General features: G+C 37.4%; 1 protein-coding gene across 1 annotated transcript in view; it reads left to right on the plus strand.

The window, feature by feature from the left end:
- The window catches only part of SV2C (synaptic vesicle glycoprotein 2C), a 122,457-nt gene that overhangs the window by 28,198 nt on the left and 68,604 nt on the right, over positions 1 to 25,655 (plus strand). The window contains exons 2-3 of the mRNA XM_030005150.2: positions 699 to 1,402; positions 23,286 to 23,466. Of these exons, the coding sequence (XP_029861010.1) occupies positions 823 to 1,402; positions 23,286 to 23,466 (761 nt within the window). The 5' untranslated portion in view covers positions 699 to 822. The remainder of the gene's footprint in view (positions 1 to 698; positions 1,403 to 23,285; positions 23,467 to 25,655) is intronic.

Raw genomic sequence — 25,655 nt, forward strand, 5'->3', positions numbered from 1 at the left:
CTGATAATATACAGTTGCTCCAGGCTACCTCTACTGTCACTATGGACAAGGGAGAGAGGGATGTTTCTGTCCATGATTTAGATATTGGAAATCTCCAAAGTGTGAAAGTGCCACCATTTCCATCCACCCAGCTCCCTGTGCTGATGTTGTTTTAGGGTGGGAACTACATATTGCTAAGACTTAGTGTGGATGACCTGTGAATGCATTGGCCTAGTTCAGTCAGCTTTGAGCGACTGGTACAGATCTAAGGAATGTTAACTCCCTACAAGATCTGTGTAGGTGGGAGGCTGGACAGAGGACAGATACTTCACGGTAACTCATTGAGAGAAAAGCTAATATTTGTAGCCTTTTATTACATAGCAGGGAGTTCAAATAGGGAAGGACACTGCAGACAGAGTCAATATGATGTATTGTACACGGAACTGCTTGTTTTCTTTCAGAATAAAAGCTGGTATCCATTAAAAGACTAGAGTGTAATAAATTTCATTTTAAAAATCAGTAGAGATATTAGATTTCTCTTCAGAGCATTTTCCTTGTAACCTGGCATATTTGCATCTCTGAAGAAAATCCAGTTTTGTATATTTGAAACCCTCAATTGTGGTGTCCAGTGCTTAAATGAATATGTGTGGTACCATATCAGTGTGAACAAGCAACTAAGAAGGAGCAAAGTATAAACTTTTTTCTCTCATATTTTGCAGGTTGAATATTACAGCTTCACATGTACTTGGGCTTTTTCTACTGATGTCCAACGCACAATAGATAGTCTAAACGGTATTCAACAGGTCCCTCTGCAGCATAACAGCAATCTTTCTTTGATACAAGATGGAAGAAACATACAAAGACAGGACTTCATTAATGAAAGGGGCAAAAGATATTGCCAAAGAAGTGAAGAGGCAAGCGGTGAAAAAAGTGAATAAAGCTGTTGACAGAGCTCAGGATGGCTACACACAGAGGTCCTACAACCGATTCCAGGATGAGGAAGATGATGATGATTACTATGTCCAAGGAGGAAATTATGGTGTAGAAGCTAATGATGATGAAGGATCAAGTGAAGCAACTGAAGGGCATGATGAAGATGATGAAATTTATGAAGGGGAGTATCAGGGAATCCCTCATATGGGGCAGGGCAAGGATGGCATGGTGGCCTTAGGTCAGCCTATGCGTGATGAATATAAGGATCGTCATGAACTGGAAACAGAGAGGAAAGCTGATGAAGAAGAGCTAGCACAGCAGTATGAACTGATAATACAAGAATGCGGCCATGGCCGTTTCCAGTGGGCCCTCTTCTTTGTTTTGGGAATGGCCTTAATGGCTGATGGGGTCGAAGTTTTTGTAGTTGGATTTGTATTGCCCAGTGCTGAAACAGACATGTGTATACCCAATTCTGGATCAGGATGGCTTGGTGAGTAAAGTCTTTGCTCTGTCTTTGTGCTATTACAAGTGTTGCTGAAAGTACGCCTAAATATGTATTTGTCAACACCAATGCTTATATAAAAATATGTTTGTATTGAATATAAATAAGCAATCCACAAAATGCATTAACAGCTAATATTAATTTAATGAAGTTTATAGTTTTATTTTTTAGATAATTGTTTTCTTTTTCAGTCAGTAAGTATAAATAAATCACTAAAGTGGGAGACTGCATAGTAAAACTTAAGAGGAGAGGGATACATTTCGTTCTCGTATACATGAGTAGACATCCAGATGAACTAATTTAAAAACAAACAAGCAAACAAACCACAGTTGGAGTATTGGAGTTCTGCTGGATTTATACAGGCATAATAAAAAGTAGATGATACAACTGTCCAGCAACATCGTCATACTGCATGGGAGCCTTACCAAGGGTGAGGTGGAATGCAATCTGGGAAATGCAGGAAATGCAGGGAAAATGCTGTCTAGCCTTTCCCCTCCTTTTGTCTTTTACTCCTTTAATCCCAATGACTGTTCTTTAGCCATCCAAAAAGTGTAGTGCTAACACTGAGTTGGGGTGAACAGAAATCAGGAAGACAAATGGCTGAAGGGTATGCTTTTTGTGTCTGTTCAGTTGAGGGGGGTGGGCTGTGTTTCATCCTGTTGCCTCTTTCCTCCCACGGTGCACCAAATAGGTAGGCTGAGCCAGCCATGTGTGACTCGGTGAGAGCAGCAGTGCCATGAGCAGGTATGTGCTTGCCCATCCTGGGCATCCCTGGGCACAGGAGATAAAGCAAGGGTCTCATGGGGCAGGGCTGTGGAGAAAGGTTGTGGAAATGGTACCTGGAGGAAGAGAGGAGATAGGAGCATGGGGGCTTGGGATGTGGCAGAAAATGGAATATGTCTGTGTAGATAAGCAGCTTGAGCCTGAAGAACCCAGGCCATTACAGAAAAGGAGGGGGGCTTATAAAATATTTAGGAACATTTGTCTTCTAGCAGATGTACTTGTTTGTTGCCTCCATCTTTACAGCACATGGTTCTGTTGCAACAGTCTCATTTTAACTTAGATAGTTTTCCTGATTTTATTCCATTGCTCATTATCAATTAGAAGGACGCTAAGATACCAACTGCATCAAAATTAGATTCAGAATTTCAGATAGCACAAGGCTATTTGTGCTATTTAAATAACTCAGAAGCTTTCTCGGTAGACCATTAAGCCCATAACAGATTGGATTCCTGACATATTGATACTAGCAGTTTGGTTCTATGGATTTCAATAAAGTGGACTGTAGTCACACTCATTTATATCTGTAAGCCTCCCTTTGTGTCAGAGGATCATGAGTGGAAATGGAAGCTGAGTTCTCAGGTGGCTGGGTCCTTTGAGGCGTTCCTTACCATTTGATCAGTTGTTGTTAGAAATTAACTACTGTGCCTGTTTGTACAGTACAGTGATTAACTTCTAATAAAAGAAATAAATTATCTAAGTTTTTATGTTTAAAGAGGCTGCATGCAAATAATCTGTTTGGTACTACTTGTTTACACAAATTTACAAACTTCATATTTGTCATGCTTGGACCTGTGAGTTTTCAGATCTACTTACAGAGAAAAGGTGCATAAACATGTCTATTTATAGCCATTTTGGAGCCCTGTAAGTGATTCAGAGAGTAGAGAGAAAGAAGAGAAACCAAAACAACCCAAAAAGGTATCTCTAGATAAACATCACTGTGCCAGTGCAGATAATAACACAGAATACATTTTATAAAAACAGTGTACACCCAACTTGCTTTTATTGTGATTTTGTTACCCAGTACTTGGCAGTTGAGGACATCTTTCAACTCTGCTAATCAATTTTTGTAAGTCTTCTCTATTGCTGGAATAAAAATGATGGATCTCAACCCCATTTTTTAATTACTGGTAACCCTGTTTGTTATCAAACCCACATGCACCCCCGTGACAAATTGAATGGTCAAAGCTGTCTTTGTTCTCCAGGATGATAACAATGTAAGGGTAGCCACCAAGTGTCTCTGCAATTAGTTTGTATGGGGGTAAGGAAAAGAACAAGGTTACGCAACATTAAGAGGGAACTTCATGATGCTTACACATTCAGTAGCTAACTGATCTACATATGCAGTTCCTTCCACTTACATTAAATGTTAAACTGGGAAATGGATCTTTTCATAATTAAGACATTCTGAACACTTTAGTACTCCTGGTTTCTCTGATTGTCCAGTTATGAGTGTGGAAAACATGGCCATAATGCTCTTTCTTCATTATACCTGTTATAAGGAATTGAAAATTGGGGGCAAATACATTATATTTTCTAAAAACAGTGTTTCATTTAAATACATGCTGTAAGCATTTAGGAGGTGTCTGTAATTGGGAGTGGGGAGTATTGTCCCCGCAGTAGCAGGTGGCCATGAGGATTGGCAGTCACTTGTTAAGGTCTGACCCATGCCAGGAAAAGGTTTGAGGATTTCGCTGTCACTAGACTTCTTACGATGCTGTCTTGAGATATATTGGAATGACTCTGTCAATGTTTAACTAAAATTCAGTACAGAAGCTGTTAAATACCTCATAGATATAGGTATATGTGTGTATATATAAAAGGTGCTCACTGACAAAATTAAGGAAACAACTCTGGAAGGCTTCGGTGTGAAAGCAATATATTCTCATGCCTAAAATACAGAAGTTGTAACGGATATCCCCTTATCTTCCTTTTGTAATAGTATAACACTAGCCTCTGTGTTGTATTAACAAACAAACAGTTCTATGCTAAAAGATTAACATAAAAAAGCAGGAAAGAACAGAAATAAACAGTTACTTTCCAAGTGTGTATTGAAGGCATTGCAACACATGGTGGTTTTATCAATAATTTCATAAAAATGGTATTATTTGCCCATTGCTAATAGAAATGTATCACAGGCTACAATTTGTCAGTACACTGATGTATCTGTTGCTTATAACCAGTGTAGATATACAGCCTTTGCAGACAGTATAACCATAATTCCAGTGATACAAAATATTCATCATGGCAGTGAACGCTTAGTAAAAACATTTTTTCTATGATCATAACTAGGGCCTCACAGCCAGGCATTTCAATTACTTTGCTGTTGTCATTTCACGTCATAATTACATCCTAACTAGGGTCTTCCAGACAGGCATAATTTCTTCACGATTATGATTCCATAATCCAGAGGGCTTTAATGTTGTTAGAATACTAAAGTCATGGGACCAGTGCTAGGAGTTATAAGGTGGAACTGGTACACATACACAATATTTATTTTTCAGGCAATTTTCTAGACCGTTAAGAAACACACTAAGAACACGTTAATTTGTTATTGAAAAAGCACTCATTGACTCAGTTGTAAAAACTGATTTCTCATACATCATGTCATGACAGTTTACTAGGGAACATGAGCTAATTAAAAACATGTGACAATATTCATAGAGCCTCCCTGTTGCTTTTTTTTTTAATTTACTTGCACCAGGGCAATTTCCCAAATTCCCTCCCTATTGATCCTTGTATGAGCTTGAGGCCACTGTTGATTGAACAGCAGCATTTCAAAGCCTATAAAGTCACATGATTAAAGTGCTGATCAGAATCATGAACTGGTTTCTCATTGCCTTTTGAGTTAAATAATAAAATAATATGTTTTTTAATCTCCAAGCAGTTGTTCTATTAAAATTGGGGAAGTTGACTTGATTAAAGTCCTTTAAGATTACAGTGACGTGTCACTAAGCATGAGGGAAAGGTCTCCTTTCCCTGCTCTATAACTTGGCTGTACTTGTAAACTCCTGCACATATGTGGATCCATGTTGACCTCTTGGATTCTGGCACTGATGAGGCAGGACTGTACCTTCGTGAGACAGGTTGTAGGCTCAGGCCTAAAGACGTTGTTTTAACTCTTTTCCTGCTTGCATCTTATCCCTTTGGTTTTACATGCAGCTCAGAACTGGACTGATTTTAGGTTAATTCTCTGGGCTCTGATTTGGGTGTACTTTTCTACATAACTTTGTTTCTATGTCTTTGCATGCAGATTGTTCGAAGTGTTATAGATTTTTTTTTTTTCTGTAAGATTTAAATTATGGCCTTTTCTTTCCTCAGCATCTCTGCATCTGAAATAATGAAATATTCCTTTCCCTAAGCTAGGCAAAGCTAGCCTTTCCCAGCTACATCTGTTCAGGTTGCCATGCCACTGCTGACCATCTTCTCACTGGTTCTCCCATGGGACCTGTAAGTGCTCACCTTCATGTGCAAGACTCTTGACAACAGCACTGCGTCACCATTGCTAGCAGTAAATACAGGTTGACTCCCGCTTGACTGGTCCATGATGCCAGTCTTCGTGGCACCAGTTGGCACGCTTTTCAGACAGATACCTCCATCACTTTTTTGTACTTTTTCACCTCAGTACTAGGAAAAAAAAAATCATATAAAGGTCCCAGGATTAAGTGATTACCTTCTTTAAAACTTTTTTTGAATTTATGCCAACAAAACCTGACACCAGGTTAGTCACTCATATGCTCCGACTGCCGTCCTTTCCAGAGACCATTGGTTCCTCATTGCTTCCTGATAGTCTCCCTGGTCTGTTTTGAATCCATGTATCACCCTCTGTATGAAGTTTAGACTGAATGATCCCTTGAGCATGAATAGCCTTTTTTCATTCTGTGTTACTTATCATTGTGTTGAGCAATGTGTTATCCAAGTCCTTGATAAGGGCTTATAGTACAGTAACAAAACCAGAAATAATCTTTATATGTAAAAGATATTCTTAGTTGATGAGCCATACAGACAGTTTCTTCCATCTAAAAAACTCAAGTATGGTGGTAAATCTCTGGGCTGATAATGCAGGTATTGTGAATATGAATAGCAACAAACAGCTTGCTTTGGGAATCAAAGGATTTTCTGAAACCCCATGTTTAGTGTCAAATAATGCCTTGATGTAAGAGTTTTCTCTGATATTATCAGAATATAATAAAGACATTTTGTATAATATTTGTAGGAAGAAGAGTATCAGAGGCGTTAACTAGGTCCTTGGGGATTGTCCTAGTTTCAGCTGGAATAGAGTTAACTGTCTTCCTAGTAGCTGGTACGGTGCTATGTTTTGAGTTCAGTATGAGAAGAATGTTGATAACACCGATGTTTTCAGTTGCTGCTAGTAGTGTTTAGACTAATGTCAAGGATTTTTCAGCTTCTCATGCCCAGCCAGCGAGAAAGCTGGAGGGGCACAAGAAGTTGGCACAGGACACAGCCAGAGCACCTGACCCAAACTGGCCAACAGGGTATTCCATACCATGTGACGTCCCATCCAGTATAGGAACTGGGAAGTGGGGGCGGGGAATCGCCGCTCGGGGACTAGCTGTGTGCCGGTCGGTGGGTGGTGAGCAATTACACTGCGCATCATTTGTACATTCCAATCCTTTCATTATTGCTGTTGTCATTTTATTAGTGTTATCATTATCATTATTCGTTTCTTCTTTTCTGTTCTATTAAACTGTTCTTATCTCAACCCGTGGATTTGCTTCTTTTCCCGATTTTCTCCCCCATCCCACTGGGTGGGGGGGGAGTGAGTGAGCGGCTGCGTGGTGCTTAGTTGCTGGCTGGGGTTAAACCACGACAGTCATGAAGTAATTTTCACTCTGGGACAACAGGCATGTGGCTACCACTTCTGCATTGATTGCTAATTTGCGTATTAGCTATTCTAATGCAATGCTTCCTAGACCTACTCTGTTTTAAAGCCTACTAAACATAACCCAGCATAGTTCTAATCCAGACAGTCCTTCCTTTTACATGGGAGGAAGTGGTCCCCAGAGGCTCAATAGTTGATGCAAAGTGCTTATAAACTCTGTTAAGAATACCAGCTGATTACTGAGTTTTGTTCCCCTCTTAGTTTAAAAAAGTACTGGTGTGCCAGATCTTTTCTACTTAATTTCATTCTGGTTTTGCACTGATCTTTTGAAACAATTTTATATTTGACAAATACCTTCCATGAAACTAATCAATGACAAATACAAGTCCTTCACCTGGGACAGAATGACTCAAATCACTGGTATAGGCTAGGCACTGACCTGCTAGGTAGCAAACAACTCTGCAGAAGAGGATCTAGGGCTCCTAGTAAGAAACAAGTTGAGCATGGGTCAGCAATGCCTTGCAGCAATGAAGGCTAACCACATTCTGGGCTGCACTGGCAAGAGTGGCTAGTAAGTAGAGGGATGTGATTATTTGCCTTTCTCAACACAGGGAGGCCAAATGTGGGATTCTCTGTCCTGTTGTAGAGCCACCTGAAAGAAGAGTTTAACTAATTAGGGCAAATCCAGTAAAGGCCCAGTACGGTGGTTAGAGGGCTGGAATATATGGCATGTAAGATGAAGAAAAAGGAATTGGTCTTGTTTAGTTTGGAGAAAAGAGGTCTAAGAGGGGATCTGTATGTACTATTTTTGTGATATAATTGAGGAGGGCTATAGAGAAGGTGGAGTCAAATTTTTCTCAGAGGAGAAGAGGAGGTCAGAAGTTGCAACCAGGGAACTTCTGGTATAATGAAGAAAGTTCACAGTGAGGTGGTCAACCACTGTGAGACATTCATTGCACAGAGAAGCTGTGGGATCTTTTGGAGATTTTCAAAAGTTGACTGAAGAAGTCCTGGAGCAATGTAATCTAGCTCTGAAGGTAACCCTGAGCAGGAGTTCAGACTAGAGCTCTCCAAATGTCCCTCCCAAACCAAGTTTTTCTGATTTCATAAATGAAAAAATAACTGTCTGTAAATGTACAACACTTCCAACTTCCTGTAACTAAAACTGATATTGCAGTTGTTATACTTGACTAAACTTTTAAAGGAAAGAGTGTTCTGAACTCATGGATTGTATGTAGGCTTGCTGGTTTAAACACAGACTAGGGTCTAAATTCATTTAGGCAAGATCATATAGCTTGAGTTATTTGTTCTCCTCCTGAGACTGTATGGATCGCCTCTGGATCTGGCAGAAATCTGGGAACATGCAACAAAATGTCAGTGAATAAACAACTGCAGGATCCGAGTCTGACAGCACCATTTTGTAAATATTCAGGCATCTACATGCCTAGTGGGATTCTCCAACATGTCTAGGCACCTTACTACATCACTAGACAACTTGCATACATCCTTAGAGGCAAATATATGGACAAATCTGGAATCAAATTGTTATTCTTAGACTGTGGTTTCCCTTTTGCATGTTTGGATAGGTTTCATTCATGTAACTTCTTGCTGAATCAACAAACTTCCCTTTTAGAGAGATTTCTTTTGTTGTGGATCTTCAAACTTAAATGATCTTAAGCAAAATTTTACATTGAGTTTTCTTTGATGTTCAGTGCTTGTGATATTCCTGTGTTTCCCCACCTATTAAGTAGATATAATTCTCTGTGTAGGCCAGATACCTAGAGACATTGTGATTTGGAGGGGAGGAAGACCTTTCTTGGGATTGCTAATCTTTTTTGAGTACTATGATTTACTATGGAAGCTAAAGATTTTGTCTTTGCTAATTGATGGCTAAATAAACATTTTATCACAAGATTTTTCTTTTTGCTAATTGTAAATAAATGTACTTCTAAAGCTTGAAAAAAGGCCATGAAAATGAAATGTATTTATCTTAATGATCAGTTAAGATTACTTTTCTTTGTGAATTCATTAAACTGTTTTTAACCAGCCTTGTTTATGCTAGGTTATGTCACATTTGTGGCTTAACTGAAATTCTACCTTCAGGGCCAAGTCTAGAATTCAAAGACTGAAAACTGGGAAAGTAAAATACTGAGCAGCTGATTTTCTGTTTTGCATTTCTTCTTAAAATTCAAACATTTAAGACTTTATTTCAAAACAAAATCTGCTTCACGTGTTATGGTTTTCTCTTATCTAGTCAATTCCAGTGATACTTAGATTTGACAGCATGGTTCCTCCATATACTATCATGCAGAAGACACAGTTAACCATATATTTGACACTACTTATTAAAAGGTCTGAATTTTAATAGATTGTCACAAAACCATCCTTACACAGCAGTGAGTAAAGTTCCTTCTGCTGCTGTAAGAAGGCATCTACGTATAGCACTGTTCTCTTTTATTGTCAAATATTGCTATAGGTCATTAGATACAAGTGAGATTTCTTGCATGTTCCTGCAGGGACTACACTAGGAGAAAGTGAGTGTTTTCTGGTTATATTCCAGTTATTTGCAGGGTACCAGATTTGTGATGACATAATAGACCACAAGGATGTAAAATAAAGGAAAACAAGGCTCTGCTACTCTTTGTTTTACTGTTATGTTCAGCTAGTAGATGCGTTGCTATAGACTTGAAACTTCCAGGGGAAGATCCATGTTTTTATTATGGAAAGCATGTTGAATTTACTTTTTTAAAATTATTTTAGACTTCAGGGATAGAGGAAGAGATTCAGAACTAATTTTTTAATGTGGACTCTTGGCTGTGTTATAAATTTTACTGAAGAGAGCACAGATGTCAAAATGTTAGGTACTTATATATGGGTCTGAGAATTACTGTATTCACAAGAAATGCATCTAGGTTAAGAATACTTACTGAAACCATAGCAGGCCTTTGAGTGTGAGGAATCTCACTGAAATAACAGTGAGAGTCCATTGCACTTACAGTTAATAGCAGTAATAAATCTTTAGCAGTGATAGAAAGATTTAGAAATAGAGCTGCAGTCATGGAAATGTGTGCTAAATATTCCAGAGCAAGGTGAAAACTGGTCTGTAGGATTAATGTCTTATTTCTTCAAAAGGAGATACTGGAAATACTAACGCCATCATGCACGCTGCTCACCTTTGGTACAGTTCAGTTCCCTTGCAATAACATTATTAAAGTACTCCTACTGCAGTGCTTTTGCTGCTTGCCTTCCAGATACAAATATTTGAGGGAGAAGACTTAAGAGACAGATCCTTATCTGTTCTAAGCAGCTACATTATGTGGACCAGTGGAGATGGTGGTTATGTTTGTTTTTCTTTTCTGAGGGGAAAAAAGGGACAGTGGAGAGAGTATACAATGTAATTTTTATCTGTTATGAACTGGACTAAAGCCTTATCACATGGAGTATCATGGGCTTGTCACAAGACAGGAACTGGGAGCACAGATCTGAACCGTTGACGAAATGCAGCGTATTCAGTCCTCTGCGCTGCTGCAGGCTCCCGTGATAAGTCAGTATTTAAGGTGGGTCACACCTGCCCTCCTTTTCTGAGGATGATGTTGTTCCCAAAGGACCTTATTGAAGCTGGTGTTAACAGGAGAACAGTACTGCTATGTCAAATGTTTTTCCTCTTTCACAGTGTTCCTGCAAGCAGCTTTACTGAGGAATATAAGCTATCGGACACTGTTAACTTACATATTCACTTTTTGCTTTTAAGAAGTTCACCATTTAGCTTGGGGTTAAATATAGTATTTCCCTGACTCAATACCCAGTTTCAGCCATGCAGTTTTAAAGTCAGTAACACACTCAATACAAGTCAACTTGAAATGACTGCATTGCAGTTCATAGCTGAGAACCTTGGTGTTTGTATGCATTTTCAGTACAGCCAAATGCTCTTTTAACCAACACATCTTTTGAGAGCTCCATCAGTAATGTAATACTTCTTATTACTTTTTTTAGTTAAATGGACCTAACTACGCTTGTATATCTTGGAACAATGTCAGAGGTCAATCAGTGTCCATACAGCTAGTAAAATAGTAGGTCACTTTTTGAGCAAGACTTTTGTTGCCAGAACGTAACATTTCTTCAAGGTTTAAGCTATGCTTCCTTCAGCTGAACTCAATGACTACAGTGGATATTGGGAAACCTGCTTTTATTTAAATGATGAAAAATACAGCCTGCAATTGGGATAATGTATGTACTTGTGAAGATTGAGTAGCTGGTAAGATACTTGTACATTTAACCACTTACAAACATGCATTACCACCATGTGCAAACATGCCTGTACTGTTTATTTGCACACAAAAATAAAGCTAAATAATTATGCACTTGTAGTCATCTTCAAATCTCTGTCTTGGAGATTGATTGTGTCTAAAATAGATAAAAATCACTGGGCTGCTTTTTTATGCATTGCAGGTTATTTTCTGGCTCTGCCCATCCCATCACAGATCAGTGACTTTACCATTTACATCACACAAATTTATAATCTTACAAAAGCGGCCAAAAGAAGGAAATGCCTCCCAAAGGAAAAGCCTGAGGGCCATAGTGATTTCGCACATTTAATTTGGCTGTGGCCTCCACTTTTTCCTCCCTTTCTCAACTGCCATGGGATCTCTGGCTGGTGATACATCACTTCTTAAATCAATGTGTCAAATGGAGTTTTTTAACCAAACTGAACATTTTAAATATGATGGTCCACTCTCTTCCAAGTCCCTGTTTGCTTAATTCTGCAAAGTAGTTAAGTTATGATCTGCAAGCTTTCATTATAGAAATGTTGATCTTCATTATTTGTGTATTTGTAGCTCTGAATTTTGCATTTTGCATGTTGAGTTATGAGATGAAAGAGAGGACGTATGAGCTCCTCAGCAAGAAGAAGAAATATTTTCACAGAGAAAGTGTTAATGAACTTCATTAAGACATGGAACAAACATAATTTAATGGCTTTTTGTCACAGCTGAGTAAACTTCTTCATATGCATTTTATCAATGGATTTAACCATTCAAGGACTTTAGAACCTTTCAAAGTCTCACTTGTCATTTTATCTTACACTACCAATATTTTGAAGAATTGGAAGCAAATTGTACGTTGTGATAGATAAGATTTGAAACGGCTACTTATTCCAGAACTTTGGCTGTTTAAGGGAATGTCAGTGCTGAAAAGTATGGAACACAAATAATTTTTTTAATCTACTCTGACTGCATTCTACTGCAGATGTAATTCTTTCGTTGTGATGGGTACATCTATTCTCACTGTACACAACTGGTTGCCTTGTTTGAAGTACCAGTTTGGTATTGTTTCAAATATATGGAATATCACTACTTTCATAGCTGATGCAGAATCAAAGACACTAAATTATACAAGTATAAATACTTAAATGAATGAATAATACTGAGTTACTGCTAGATTAGATACATGAATATGACAAATGTAAATTTTTTTAACTATTAATGCAAAAACTTGTTTAACAACATCTATAGTGATAGTTAACAGTTTGCCCAGGCCACTGTTATTTAATGACATTTATAATAAAGTTTATTTTTTAATTTATTCTTGCCCATTTTTCAACACTTTTTTGGCCCTATACAAATGGGAATGCTTGATAGGAGGGAGTGATATAAATGTAAGGTTTTGCAGTTTCACATACTACAACAAACAAACAGGCCACAGGAGTCCAGGAGGAATTACTCGCAGATTTATTATGTAACTGGAACTGTGGGTGACTTAGGGAAGTTCTCTCCATGTTTTTTTTTTCATTGAAGAATCTTGGATTTTACACCCAGGCCAACTCTAGTTACTACTTAGACTTCTAGATGGGCATTTCCCTACCACTAACTGTAAAATGTCGTTCCCTGGCTCTCTTAAACCAATGACCCTTTTATCCAACATCTACCAGTCTTTGTTCCAGCTAGTGGAAACAAAACCAAGAGTTTCTGATGGCACATTACATACGTCAAGTTATTCTAGCTTTTCTTACCAAATAAGCTTTTCTCAGGATAAACATGTGATGAACAAAGTGTCTTCAAAGACTCACAGAAACCCATTTATGAGCAGACAGATGTTTTTATATGACTTTTGGGGGGGACTGTAGAAAGTTGGGAGAGTAATGTAAAGTAGCAAAATTAAGAAAATGGTGTAAAGTGACACTGGCTTTACATCCATAGTGTTAAAAAAGGTCTGCATTCTCAAGGATAGGCAAAGGTGGTCCATTTGCAAATTTCTTCATGTCAGGTTAGCTGGACTGAAATTATTTGCTCTATACTGGTTAGCAGTGGAGAACCTCATATTAAGTTGAAGAAGTATGGATGAATATAACCCATGTGATGTATGACTCTATTGTGCTGTGTTTTTCTTTTGTCTGGCATTTGTCAGACCTCCTCTTTTTCACAGAGCACAAGTATTTTCCTAATCTGCTAGAATTCAGGGTGATTTTCAAAGTTGGTTCTGAAGTTGCCACTAACAACTCTTGTTAAACCCAGATCATGAACGGATAGATGCAGTCATCTAAACAATTTTCCATATAGATATTATAACAGTGCCTCCTGGCACTATTGTAAATATGTAATTAAAAGGCCCATTTAGCATCACCAGCACCTGCAGGTGTACTGGCACCATACAGGGGATTATTCTGATCTGTCATTCTTCATTCTGACATTGGATTAGTTAATCTATTTCATTGACTCTAAATGGGAAAGCAGAAAGAACATGCGGGCCCATTAGCAATGGAAGTTTCCTTTTTCATTGTATGCTGTTGTGTGCTAGGTTGGGGTAGACCATGTCTCGTGTCAGGTGCTTTGGGAGATCTGTGAGTTTCAGACCCTTATTAATTTTGGCAACCTGTTTCTGATGAGGTTAGGCCTAATTCAATGTCTTATTCTGAAACCAGTGGAAAGTCTTTGATTTGAGGTTTGTTTGTTTTGGGGTTTTGGAGGTGTTTTTTTTGTAGTATAGTTGCTCTTCCCCCATCTTTTCACTTCGTTGGAACAAAGGTGGTAACAGCCTCTGTATGGATGAAGCAAAATTTTAAAAAGTTATTTCCTCCCATTTACAAGGACACTGAAGAAATAATCAACTGTTAGCTTTAATATTGTACAGTTACCTTCACTAGGAGCACAGTTTTATTAATTAGTTCTTAGTATCATGTGCTTTGATTTGCTGAGTTGGATGCATCTGTTATTAATGTAGGTGTATGTACTTTGGGCTTTGTTTTAATTCAACACTAATTAAAAGTTAGTGATATTCATGGACTCTGTTATGAAGCAGGACTAGGCAAATAAGAAATTAACATTCAGGCAATAAAACATGTAGCCAAAATGAACAGTTTTGATATGAAATGAGATGATTAATGTAGACAATTGCGTGGGCAATTTAAAGCTTTAGTGAAATACATTTTTTTGCTTTGAAATTTAATTAATTGTAGCACATTGCACAGTGCAATCATATGCAGCATTTATAATCATTCTGATCCTCAGGATTGCCATGGAAGTGCATTTTAAATTGCAAAGTCACAGCAGTTTCTAGCACGACAGGGTCAATTCAGAGATGGGCAAAGAGTGCATTGAATTTAGCATCTAATCTGGGAGTAGAAAAATCCAGAGGAACCTCTGCAGTTGCAGTGGAAGAAAATAAGAATTAGGGGTATTAGGACAGCTTAACTACGTGTGTTTTATCCAAAGCTTGTCTGTTAGGATTTTCTCACTAATGCCAGAGGGAACTGTTCAATCAAAGGATAAGATAGTGTGAAAATAGTATGTTCAGTGATAGTACCTAGGGAATCTGTCAACAGTTTACATCATCACTGGGGATTACTTGAGTTTTTGATGAAGTCTGTGCTCTATATATTGCATATTGGTAACTACCACCTTGTAAAATTACTGTTTATATGGGAAGAATAATACCACATATTGGCTCATTCCTACAGCCCCACGTTGCTAAATTTGAATACTGATTGCTTATTTCTGTTGTGAGTATCAAGGAAGCAGTGCTTTGGTCTTTTTCTCTATAATGCATTGTTGATTTAGCTAGCCAAGCAATAGCAGTAGCATTGTGCTGCTGTTTGCTGCAATAATCACTACCAGTATTCAGTCTGTAAATGGTCCTAATGAAGAAAATGGAATAACTCTGATCAATTTTTTATTCTGAGAAATCTGTTATGGAATAAATAAAAATGATGCTAGCATCTGGTAGTAGGTGGTACTTTTTTTAAAGACTTAGTTATTGACATGATAACATTCTTAAAGCAGAAGTGATGATGACAATGTGCTGCAAAAGTACTGGTTTACCATATTCTCTATTTTGCTGCCTTATCAGAAGATACAGCTGTGAAGAAAATTCCACATCTTAGCAAGTAATCTACTACCTGTCACAAACTCTGCAGTTACTGAGCTTTTTCTATGCACTTATTAATTTATCTAATTTGGATCTGAGGAAAAGCAGGAGCAGTTATTCCTTTTGTTATTATAGTGTTTCAATTAAAATAATATCTAAGTACACAGGAAACTCATTTGTTAAGACAGAGTATTATTTCATTAGTAAAAGTAAAAACCACATGTCTTAGCACACCTGCTGATGTAAATTTTAGATACAAGGTGAACATCCCCAGAACTGTAAGGAGAGTTAATAGCATACAGACCTGAGATACAGGAAACAAATCAAAGGTAGACATATTAGGCACATCAGTTTAATTAATACAAGCACGCCAGAGGAAACAAAAAAGATAACTAATACCTAAATGAAATCTGTGTGACAGATTGTTGTAGGACCCTTTGACTTTCACATGGATGGCATTTCTGGAAAAGTCAAAACCTTTCCAACCATGAGTTTTCATCTCTGGAATTTCCCTCAAGGTGGACACACACTGGAGTAGATTCATGATTTGGAAATATATGCAAGTTGTTTTCCTGGAAAAAAATGTGGGGTTTTTTTATTTCATGGAGAGGACAGAACTGTTCTCACTTCTCCTTTCCTCCCAAGAAAAAAAATTGTCTTCCTGGCTCATCTTTGGCCTTTGTAAGAGCACAGGTGGGTGATGAGTGTGGGTAGCCATGCCGTGAGACCATTTTCACTTCAGTCTCAATGTTAAATCAAGGCAAATATATTGTAAGTATTTGTTGGTCTAAAATTTTGTTGACCTAAAATTTTGTATTGTCAAATTTTGTCCTGCATTAGGTGCTTTCTGAATATGCCATAAGTCCCATTCACTTAGTTTCAGTTGTCTCCCAACTATCTTGGAGGTTCAATAGTGGGCTTCTACATCTACTTCCCTTTTTGAGCTCAGTTGTCAGGAAAATTTGCACTTGATCCTTTTGAAAGGGGAAAAAAATATGGAAAAAATGTGTTTGTTTGTTTTTTTTATTTCCATTTAATATTTTGTACTTTTTCCAGGGTCTATCTTTGTTTTGTGTTTGTGAGGTTTCTCTTTAAAAGTACAGTACTTGGCTACCTCATGACAGTTTTCCTTTGATTAAATCAATCCTCAAATTATGCCTGTCATACTATTATAAACCTGTACTGTTTGAATTGGTTGTGTTGCTGATGATGTTTTTTCCCCTATTATCTTAAAGATCCTAAATAGGTTTGCACTGTTTACTGATAGGTTTGCACTATTTACTGATCATAAATAGGTTTGAACTGTTGAGTTACTTGCTCTTTCGTTTTCCTGTCTATGCTGGTCAGCTGAGTATGACCTTGCTTTTGCTCAGCTTTGCTTTCAGTTCCATTTTCCTGACTTTCACAGTTGAGTTTTTCTATTGCAGTTCATCAGTATTGTCTGAGAATAGGATCATTTTCTCTGAGAACCAGATACAGTTCACTTGATTTCTATTTATGTGAAGTTTCTGGATTGGTATCAGATTAAATGTTATCAGATATTTTGTAGGTGTGTTTGAAAGTGGTCTAAGGAGGTGCTTCTTTTTTCTGTTGATGGAGCAGAGGGACTTTTTATTGTATTGTTTTTATTTGATTGATTTAAGCTATGAATTGTATGCTATGTGGTTTTACATCACAGCATATCCCGGAGTTGTTATCCTGTGTAAACACTAGAGAAACAGACTTTCAGAAATTAATAAACATTTTTTAAAACTTGTTTTGGATTGAAACAATACTTTTTTATTTTCTTCCCTTCATGAAAACATTAGTGTTTCTGTATTGCTCAGCATGTTTCAGAAGAGGAGACAAGGTTGTATCTTTTCCCACTGATCTCACTGGGATTCAGTATCTTCCTTTATTTCAATGAGTGTGAATTTATATCTTTCTTTAGTTATTATGGAGATAAAGTTGTCCTTTTTTACTGACTGAACGATATTGAGAATGTCTTGTAGCTGCACTAAACAGCTAAAAAATATGCAAAAGCTAAATGGTCTGTCATGCGAAGACTTGTCACTTTGGAATTATTGCTATTAGTGAACTAAGCATACAGGTTACTCGGTTGCAAGTCACACTCAAAGGTCCAACAGTCACTGCAGTGTGATAAACACTGTACAAACTTATATTGAGAATAAAAAGCTTCAGCATTCATTTTAAAATAGCTTTATACCCTTCATGTATTTAAACAGACAAACCCTATTACCATGATTTCTGAAAATAATTCCAATAATGTAGTAGTAAGTTAGACTTGACTCTTTGTAAATATATATTAAGCAGAAGAGCAAAAAGCTTCAAAACGAATGTGTAATTAAGCATCTGCATTAGAGAGTATGAAATTGCAGATTGAAGCCTGTCTGCAGCTGTCCTGAAAGGGAAGGCAAGAAGAGTGGATTAGTCTGAGGAGTAGTAATACAAAAAGAGCCTGATATGCTGTGACATTTGGGGATTTGCATATATTGCATATTATTAGGTAAGAGCAATCATTTAACATCTGAAGTTAAGACACAAAATGATTGCTGTGGGAAACAGGTAGCATTTAGATGAAGGAAATCCATGGCTTGAGAAGTCTTGAACTTACAAAGACTCATGCAAAATTTTAATTTTAGTTAATATGGTGGCTGGCTTACATGTTTTTTGGGAAACAGTACAAAACAGTTCAGCCTTTTCAGATGGCTGAACAATTGATGTTTTACTCTTTAACCATTTAGATCTACAAATTAAAAATTTACCATTTCGTAAATATAGAGCTTGTTGTTCCACCACTTCAAGCACTGTTTAGAGAAAAGAAGAAATAGTTGTTACTGAAGAATATTAGTTTGTGGCCATTCTTTATGTAAGAATGTTGGAGTGTTAGTATCTCTGAGGAGGTGAATGGCATAATATAACAAATAAGAAATGAAGATCCAATATTGTGACTACACAGATGGTTTTAGACATCCAAAGACGGTGGCTTTAGAAAATTGAGTTCTTCTGCCAATTCTGGAGTTATTACAGTTTTCTTATATTTGCTGTCTTAATGGAAAATTTTTTGCTCTAATTACCTAGTATTATAAACAGTTAATTAGATGTTATGTTTGACTGAAGTTAGTTGCTGCATGGGTTGTGATTCTTTTCAAATTCTTTTCTGATCAAAGAAACCAATAACAAATTATAAGTAAGTATAGTTCTGAAAGGTTATCATCTTTAAACTCTGAATATGCTGATCTTCGGGTTAAAACAAAGATAATGCATTATGCTACTTATAGGCATTGGAGTCTTTCACTACGAATTGTTATATTCTAAACAATAGCATATGGGAAGAGACCAGTACAAGTAAATAAAACACTGATTAAAGTACAGTATAATTCTTATGAAAGGAGCTTTTCTCCTCTTGGAGCTGTCTTAGGACCACATTTATAAACTCTTTTTCCAAAATATAAATAACATTTTAATCTTATTCTAAGTCTTTTTTTTAATGACAGTACTTCTTCCAGTTGTATAAAATACATTCCTTACCCAGACAAATGACCTAAGCAACACAACAGGAAAAAAGAAACTTCAGGCTAGTTTTATATCTCTAATAGGTGTGTTAGCAAAAGCAAAAGACAACCATCTGTGAGTCCCATAGCCTAAGTCTCTCTGTTGCAAGGAATTGTGACTTTAATTTCATTGCTTTATTTTCTCTCAGTGAAGTGTATACTTACCGACTCGTCAGAAGGGTTTGGCTATCATTTAGATACCAGGCTATGAATTGTAACGGACAGTGCCAAGTAATGAAGTTATGGCAGCACAAGGAGTAAAGATACTGTTTAACTGAACCTCAGTGACCGATCATGCATGTATTCTTATCCCATTGCTTAAGCTGCCCATAACTAGCATTCGGATACTGAGGGAGTTCTTGGTCTGCTGCTTTGTAAGGTTAAGCTGTTGCTAGCAACCTGAAAGATGCTGTGTACATTCATTTAAAAAATACCTAGCCACCTGGTAGCCAAAGTGTGTGCATGGTGTAAACCAACTCCAGACTCAGGTGCCCTCATCTGAAGAGGATGCAAGTGTGTATTTCGTACATTTGTACAATGGGGAAAATCACTGAAGGATGTAGAATTTCTGCTGTGGAAAGAAAATACAGGTTGCATTAAAACTTGATAAAAGAACAACAGAAGAGAATATTCATTTTAGCATGGTGTGAGTTTCTTTTCAGCTGCCACTTGCCTCTTCTCAGTGCCTTTCCACCAAATGACAGAGCTTGAGATTTCATGTTACTTTGTGGGGAAATCAAAGACTTAGGTAACAGATATCATTAGTAGTCCTTGTATTTTAAAATAAAATTTAATTTTTAAAAATAGATTTTTAGGATCATGCTGGATGTCATACTAGTGTGTGCCTTGTGCTGTGTAAGCTAACTTCTTTAGAGGTGCACGTGTGCTGTACCAAAAAGAAAAAGAAAAGCAGCCAGTTTTGTGATCAGTAGTAGCTGCTCAAAAAGGGAGTACCACCCTCAGGATGACATGCTAGATTAAAATCTATATATGTATACGTACACCCATACAATTATTGTTTTGATGACCAGGTAATGAGAAAAGGGAGCAAGGTGTGACCAACAACAGGATATTTAATTTTTACATATATAAATTTATGCAAAATGTAATATGTGGTTTATGAAAGGTGTACAAAAAAATTATAGTGTTCTCCTCATGAAAATTATGTTCTGACCAGTGGCATGACATAATAAACAAGAGCTACAAAGGCTCGAAAGGAAGGCATGATGAAGGGCAAAATGATAATCTGTTGTCATTGGTTACTTGCATTTTTTAGGTGGTTGTTTAGCTATTTTAACTGTTCATAGAGTTCTTCTCTGGCATTTGTCAGTTTTACAGCTTATTGTGAATATTGCTGCAGGAGGAAAGGTCTTAAGGAATGATTTGAAAGCTGAGAGGAAGGGGACTCCTTTTATGGGCTGCAGGCAGGTTTATGTTCTTTGTAAAGAGAGATGGAAAATATGAAAAAGAAGAAAGGCAGGTAAATATACTGAACAGGTATCACTGGTAGCTGCATTAGGTTCAGGATGGAAGGGATACAGATCTTTGGTGGGGGAGAGGGATCGTGGAGGGTCTGCAAGGCAATTAGGAAAAAATTCAAAGTTAATATAATGGGAATGAATAAGCTAATGGTGCAGCTCAGAGAGCAGCTTATTTATAGCAGTTTATTGATAGGAGGAGAATATTATTTTTAGCAGCATCTTTTGAATGTTCTTCAGGAGAATTACATGGGTATAAGAGAGGCCAAAGCACAGTACAATGACCAAAGGACTTGTCATCAGAAAGAAAGGTTAATGTTTTTAAACTCTCAAGACTTGGAAACTTTTTTCTTTCATCATTCATAGTGTTTTGATATTTCTGTGCATCACGAGGAAAGTAGTTACTTGGTAAAATTAAGATTATTTTCATAAAATATTTCAAAGTTATCTATATAAAGAAATGCAAAACTATTTGATTGGCCTTCTCTGAGTATTTCTGATACTAGACTGTTGACTCAGAAAGCCCAACAATGTTTATGTATGAAAGAATGTGAGGAATTTCACTTTAAGAGTAAAAATTAACCATTTTATTTGCCTTTTTGAAATCAGTCTGCTGGCAATGCAGCTATGGAACTATTTTTGCTAAGTTCTTTCAACTAATATTGACAAGAAAGCACCAGCTCTCCTGGATGGAGCTTCCAAACTGCTTGTGAGTACTGGTCTACCTGCAGCCTGATACAGTAACCTTGCCCACAGGAGAGATCTTAAAGCAGTTGAGTGAATACGCTAAGCCACTCGCCAAGCTTTGATTCTTTAGGACTAGAAAATGTATGAGCTGGGTGTACACTCTCAGGAAATTCTCAATTATTGGAATAAAAATCTCTGATCAGAATGAAGGAGCTATCTGATAAAGGTCTCTTGCTAAACACCGCTAAACCAAAAAAGAATGTTGTAGTGTCTGTGTCCTTCCTGGCTAAAAGGAAAGAACAAAGATATGTTAGTAATTTTGCAAATTCTGGATTTATTTACATTCTCATCAATATCTTTTGATGAAAGACTAAGAATGCAGTAACGGCTAGAACATGTTCATTGACAAAAGTTGTTTTGAGAAGACATTTAACTGTTGTTCTTAAGGAGCTTGTTGCTTTTGCTTAGGTAGAGAGGCAGTTAATGCTCCTGTGATGAGCAGCAATGGATCTGTCATCCTGTCCTGAGGGACACATGGAGAAGACAGTCAGTCTAAGAAATATCCTGTTCTTATTTTATGTTGGCTAAAAAGGCAGCTGCAGAAAAGACTGGTTTGTTGGTATTTGTCACATTCAGTGGCAAAGGGCATTGATAAAAACAGCATACTCACCTAACCAAAATATAACTCTCTATATTGCTAATATACATTTAACACAATCTGTGTTCTATCAAATGTTTTAAAATGGTATCTCATAAGGTAGCAGTAGTGGAAACTACTTGTACAAAACATGAGAGGGAACAGGGACATTTTGGGGTACACTAGACTCTGCAGATGTCAGCACTTCAGATGTGAACATCTGGAATTCCAAGCATGGAAATATTGATAAGTGACCTCTACATTAATATGCAGTTCACCGAGCCCAGGCATTTAAGTGTTTTTTTCAGCTTTCTTTCTCTTACAACTACCTTCTGCAGGGCAGAGGTGATTCTTCTGGAGGCCAGAATTTTAGACAACAGCAATTAAAGCCCAGCAGAGTTGCTGGTGAATTTGTCTGTTCTTGTGGCTGATCAACAAGAGACACAGGACAAGGATTGCTAGTATTTTAGCTGCTTCCAGCTACTTTGTATTTAATTCCTGCTCTGTGGTAGACGTATAATATGGTAGCAACTACTAGGTAGATAAAACCCAATCTGGGTAGTTCAATAAGAAATTAGGTGTGAGAAGAATTACATGTATCAAATAAAATACAAATCTGGTTGGTTCTGTCCAAAGCTTTGGAACTACTTTTTCTTCTGACAGTCTCTTCAATGTGTTGTGCATTTTTGCCAAATGTCCCACAGAAGTTTTGTCCCTGGAAAGGAAATAATGTACAATATGCTAACATGTGAATGGTCAAAGTGTTAAATATTTCCACTTATCTTTCTGCGGGAAAGTACTTCAAGTTGAAAACATCATTAACATTAAAAAAAAATCACCCCAAAGTAATTTTTCCCTAATTGATTTTAATGTGTGTAGCTAAACTGTAATATATATGTTCAAAATTCTGTGGGAAAAAAAAAAAAACAACCCCAAAACATTCCAGTGCTTTTCTGTATACAGGACAGTGTCTTTTTAAATAAAGCAGTACACTGAAGTAGGAGGAAAAAAACCAATCAGGCTGGACATGTATGATTCTATAGATTTCAAATGGAAAGCGTCTGTTTCATGATCAACTTCCTTTAGACTTAGCACATCTTACTCCCAGTGATTAATGCCCTACAGGCCTGCTTATATTCTAGAAATGTTCAGACAATTTGTTTCTGTAGGGGAATTTATAATTTTTGCAGTATTTGAAATGAATGCAGTTTATTACTGAGGAAATAGTGGCATTCTTTCTCCCATTCAGTCTTATTTGCCTGTATTTTAATTGTTTTAGCTAGAGGCACCTTGTTTAATAATTATATTAAGTTTCAGTGTGTCTGGTAACAGATGACAAAGACACAGTAGGAAATCTGTTCTCCCTAGATATATTTGCAAAGATGTGTATATAATTTCTATTCACTGAGAAAGGAGAAATTAATCTCTATACTGTTTGTTTTGTAAATACAGAAAATCAACTATTTTTGGTGTGGTCAATTGTGGTCAGTTATGTAGCTCACAAAATAACATCTCTTTTTTTTGTGTATTGCAGGTAGCATAGTGTACCTTGGGATGATGGTGGGGGCATTCTTCTGGGGAGGCTTGGCAGACAAGGTGGGAAGGAGACAGTCACTCCTGATATGCATGTCTGTCAATGGATTCTTTGCCTTCCTTTCATCATTCGTCCAGGGCTATGGCTTCTTCCTCTTCTGTCGCTTGTTTTCTGGATTTGGGTAAGCTCCTCTGGTTTTGTTCATTTCACAATTCTGTGTGTTAATAAAACTTCCCTCTTTGCAAAAGCACATTATTTAATGTAGAAATCTAGTCTGTGTCAGGAACAAGAGAATTAAACAAGGTAGCTACTACACTCCTAAATAACAACCTGAAGGGAAAGAATAATGATTTTAGGGGAAAGACACAGACTGCAAATTGTGAGATTGAATTCTGGTCTTATTTTGCAAGACTTGCTTTGTGAACTTGATCAAATTGCTTAACTTTTATGCTTCAGCTTCTCCATGTATTGCTTGTTCAGTCAGCAAAATAATACCCTCCTCACACGTGTACTGTAAGATTTCAGTAATATCTGTAAAGTTTCTAATGTTTTTGTGTGCCTAATATTGTTTAAAATACCCCTGCAGTCAAGACTGTCAAATTTAAAACGAGGCCCTAGAGTGTGGCAAATATTATTGCTCTCTCTGGAAGTATGGTGTTTGTGGCCCTGTGTTTGATTTACTTTTTCTTTACATAACTTCTCAGGTTTTGGAAAAGTTTAAGATATTGGTAATGGTCAATTATCATTTTAAATTTACATGAGCAGAGATTGGGATACACAAGTAAATTACTATGAGAAAGCTTCTATCTTTACTGCACCCTTGGATGATCAAGAGCTCTGTTCTGCAGAGCAGTTAGTTTAGCAATTCTGGTAATTGTTTGATTCAGGTCAAAAGTCCCAGTTACAATTCCATTTCAGGTCACTGTCAATCTTTAGGATGCTGAACAGACAGGAGCTGGCAAAGCACTGTATGCTGTGTCATAAAGCCATTCACATGAAGTCCACTGCTTGTATGGTTTGCTGGCTGTAGTTTATGCAGCCACAATGCACTAACACTGTTGTGTGATGTTTGCAGTTTTAGAAACCCCTTGAACTGGTCTGAAGTAAGGTAGGACTAGACACCCATACCAAAAAGAAATTACCATAGCACTGAGTACTATTAAACTGATTTAGAAAGGGGGATGGAAGGGCAAGGGGACAGAGGAAGGAGGTGTGAGGAGTCCTCTTGCTAGAAGAATCCTCTTAGTCTGTCACCACATTTTCGGATATGACTTTAAAAGAGATCAAGAGGAAATGGCAACTTCTAATTCTATAAAGAAACTTAGAAAAACAAAACAAAAAAATCCCTTCCAGCTTATTTACGTGTTTTTCATATCATAGGTCACTATTAGTTCCATGTGCTATGTTTTGTCTCTCATTAGAGAAATATTAATCATGTTGCATGACACTTCCACTCTTCTATGATCCTGTCAAAATGCAGAAGCTTGTTGCATTCCTGCTTAGCCTGCCCGCTTCATGAGGGCAGTACTGGACCCTTGTGTGTCAAAGGTTTGTCTTTTGGCAGACAGTTTTGTGACACTGTTGGCTTTCACCCAGATTGTCCCTCTTGGGGCATACAGCAAAATATTTATTTGTTGTGCCTAATGCCAAACGTGCCTGCAGGGTCTCCTCCTCATCTGTAACAGTAGCTTTTCCAGTAAACATATAGTGCCTGTAGCTTTACTCATGATAGGTATATGTCCTGGATTGGGAAGCAGGTACTATTTTGTATTCATCTTATGATTAATGGTCTTTGAAAAAGCAGGTCCTTCATATCTGTATCTTATACATCTGTGTGGGTCCCCATTGTGTCCAAAGTCCTCCTACCTTGTCTTTGAGAGCTGCATGAATAGACCATAGATAATATGCCACCATGTATTACATTTTAAATGTGCTCCCCCTCCCCTCCCCCCCCCCCCCCAAACCCCCAACCAACCAACAACAACAAAAAAACAAGACAGCATGAGCTGCAGAGTCATTCTTCATAGCAATTACTGCAGAGAAAGATTCATGGCTGGCTCACATTTGCTGTTTTCATCAAAGACCAGATTTCTCCTCAGAATAACCTCTTTCAGCTGGTGTCAGAGTTGCATCATAAAAGACACAAGGCTTCTAGAACTGAATCTGTGCTTCATACCCTCAAGGTGAGGGAAAGATCTTCATTTTCTGTTCTCACTGTTTGCCTGTGATGATGCAGTTTTTCCACCAAATTTTGCATGTTTGGAGCCCTTCTTTTTCATCTGCTCACTCACTCTCAGAGAAAGCTTACTTTTCACTTAAGAGCCATATTCAAGATGGTATTTTTGTCACATCTGCCTTTCCTCTGTTTTT

The sequence above is a fragment of the Aquila chrysaetos genome, chromosome Z, assembly GCF_900496995.4.
Source record: "Aquila chrysaetos chrysaetos chromosome Z, bAquChr1.4, whole genome shotgun sequence".
NCBI classification, from domain to species: Eukaryota; Metazoa; Chordata; class Aves; order Accipitriformes; family Accipitridae; genus Aquila; species Aquila chrysaetos.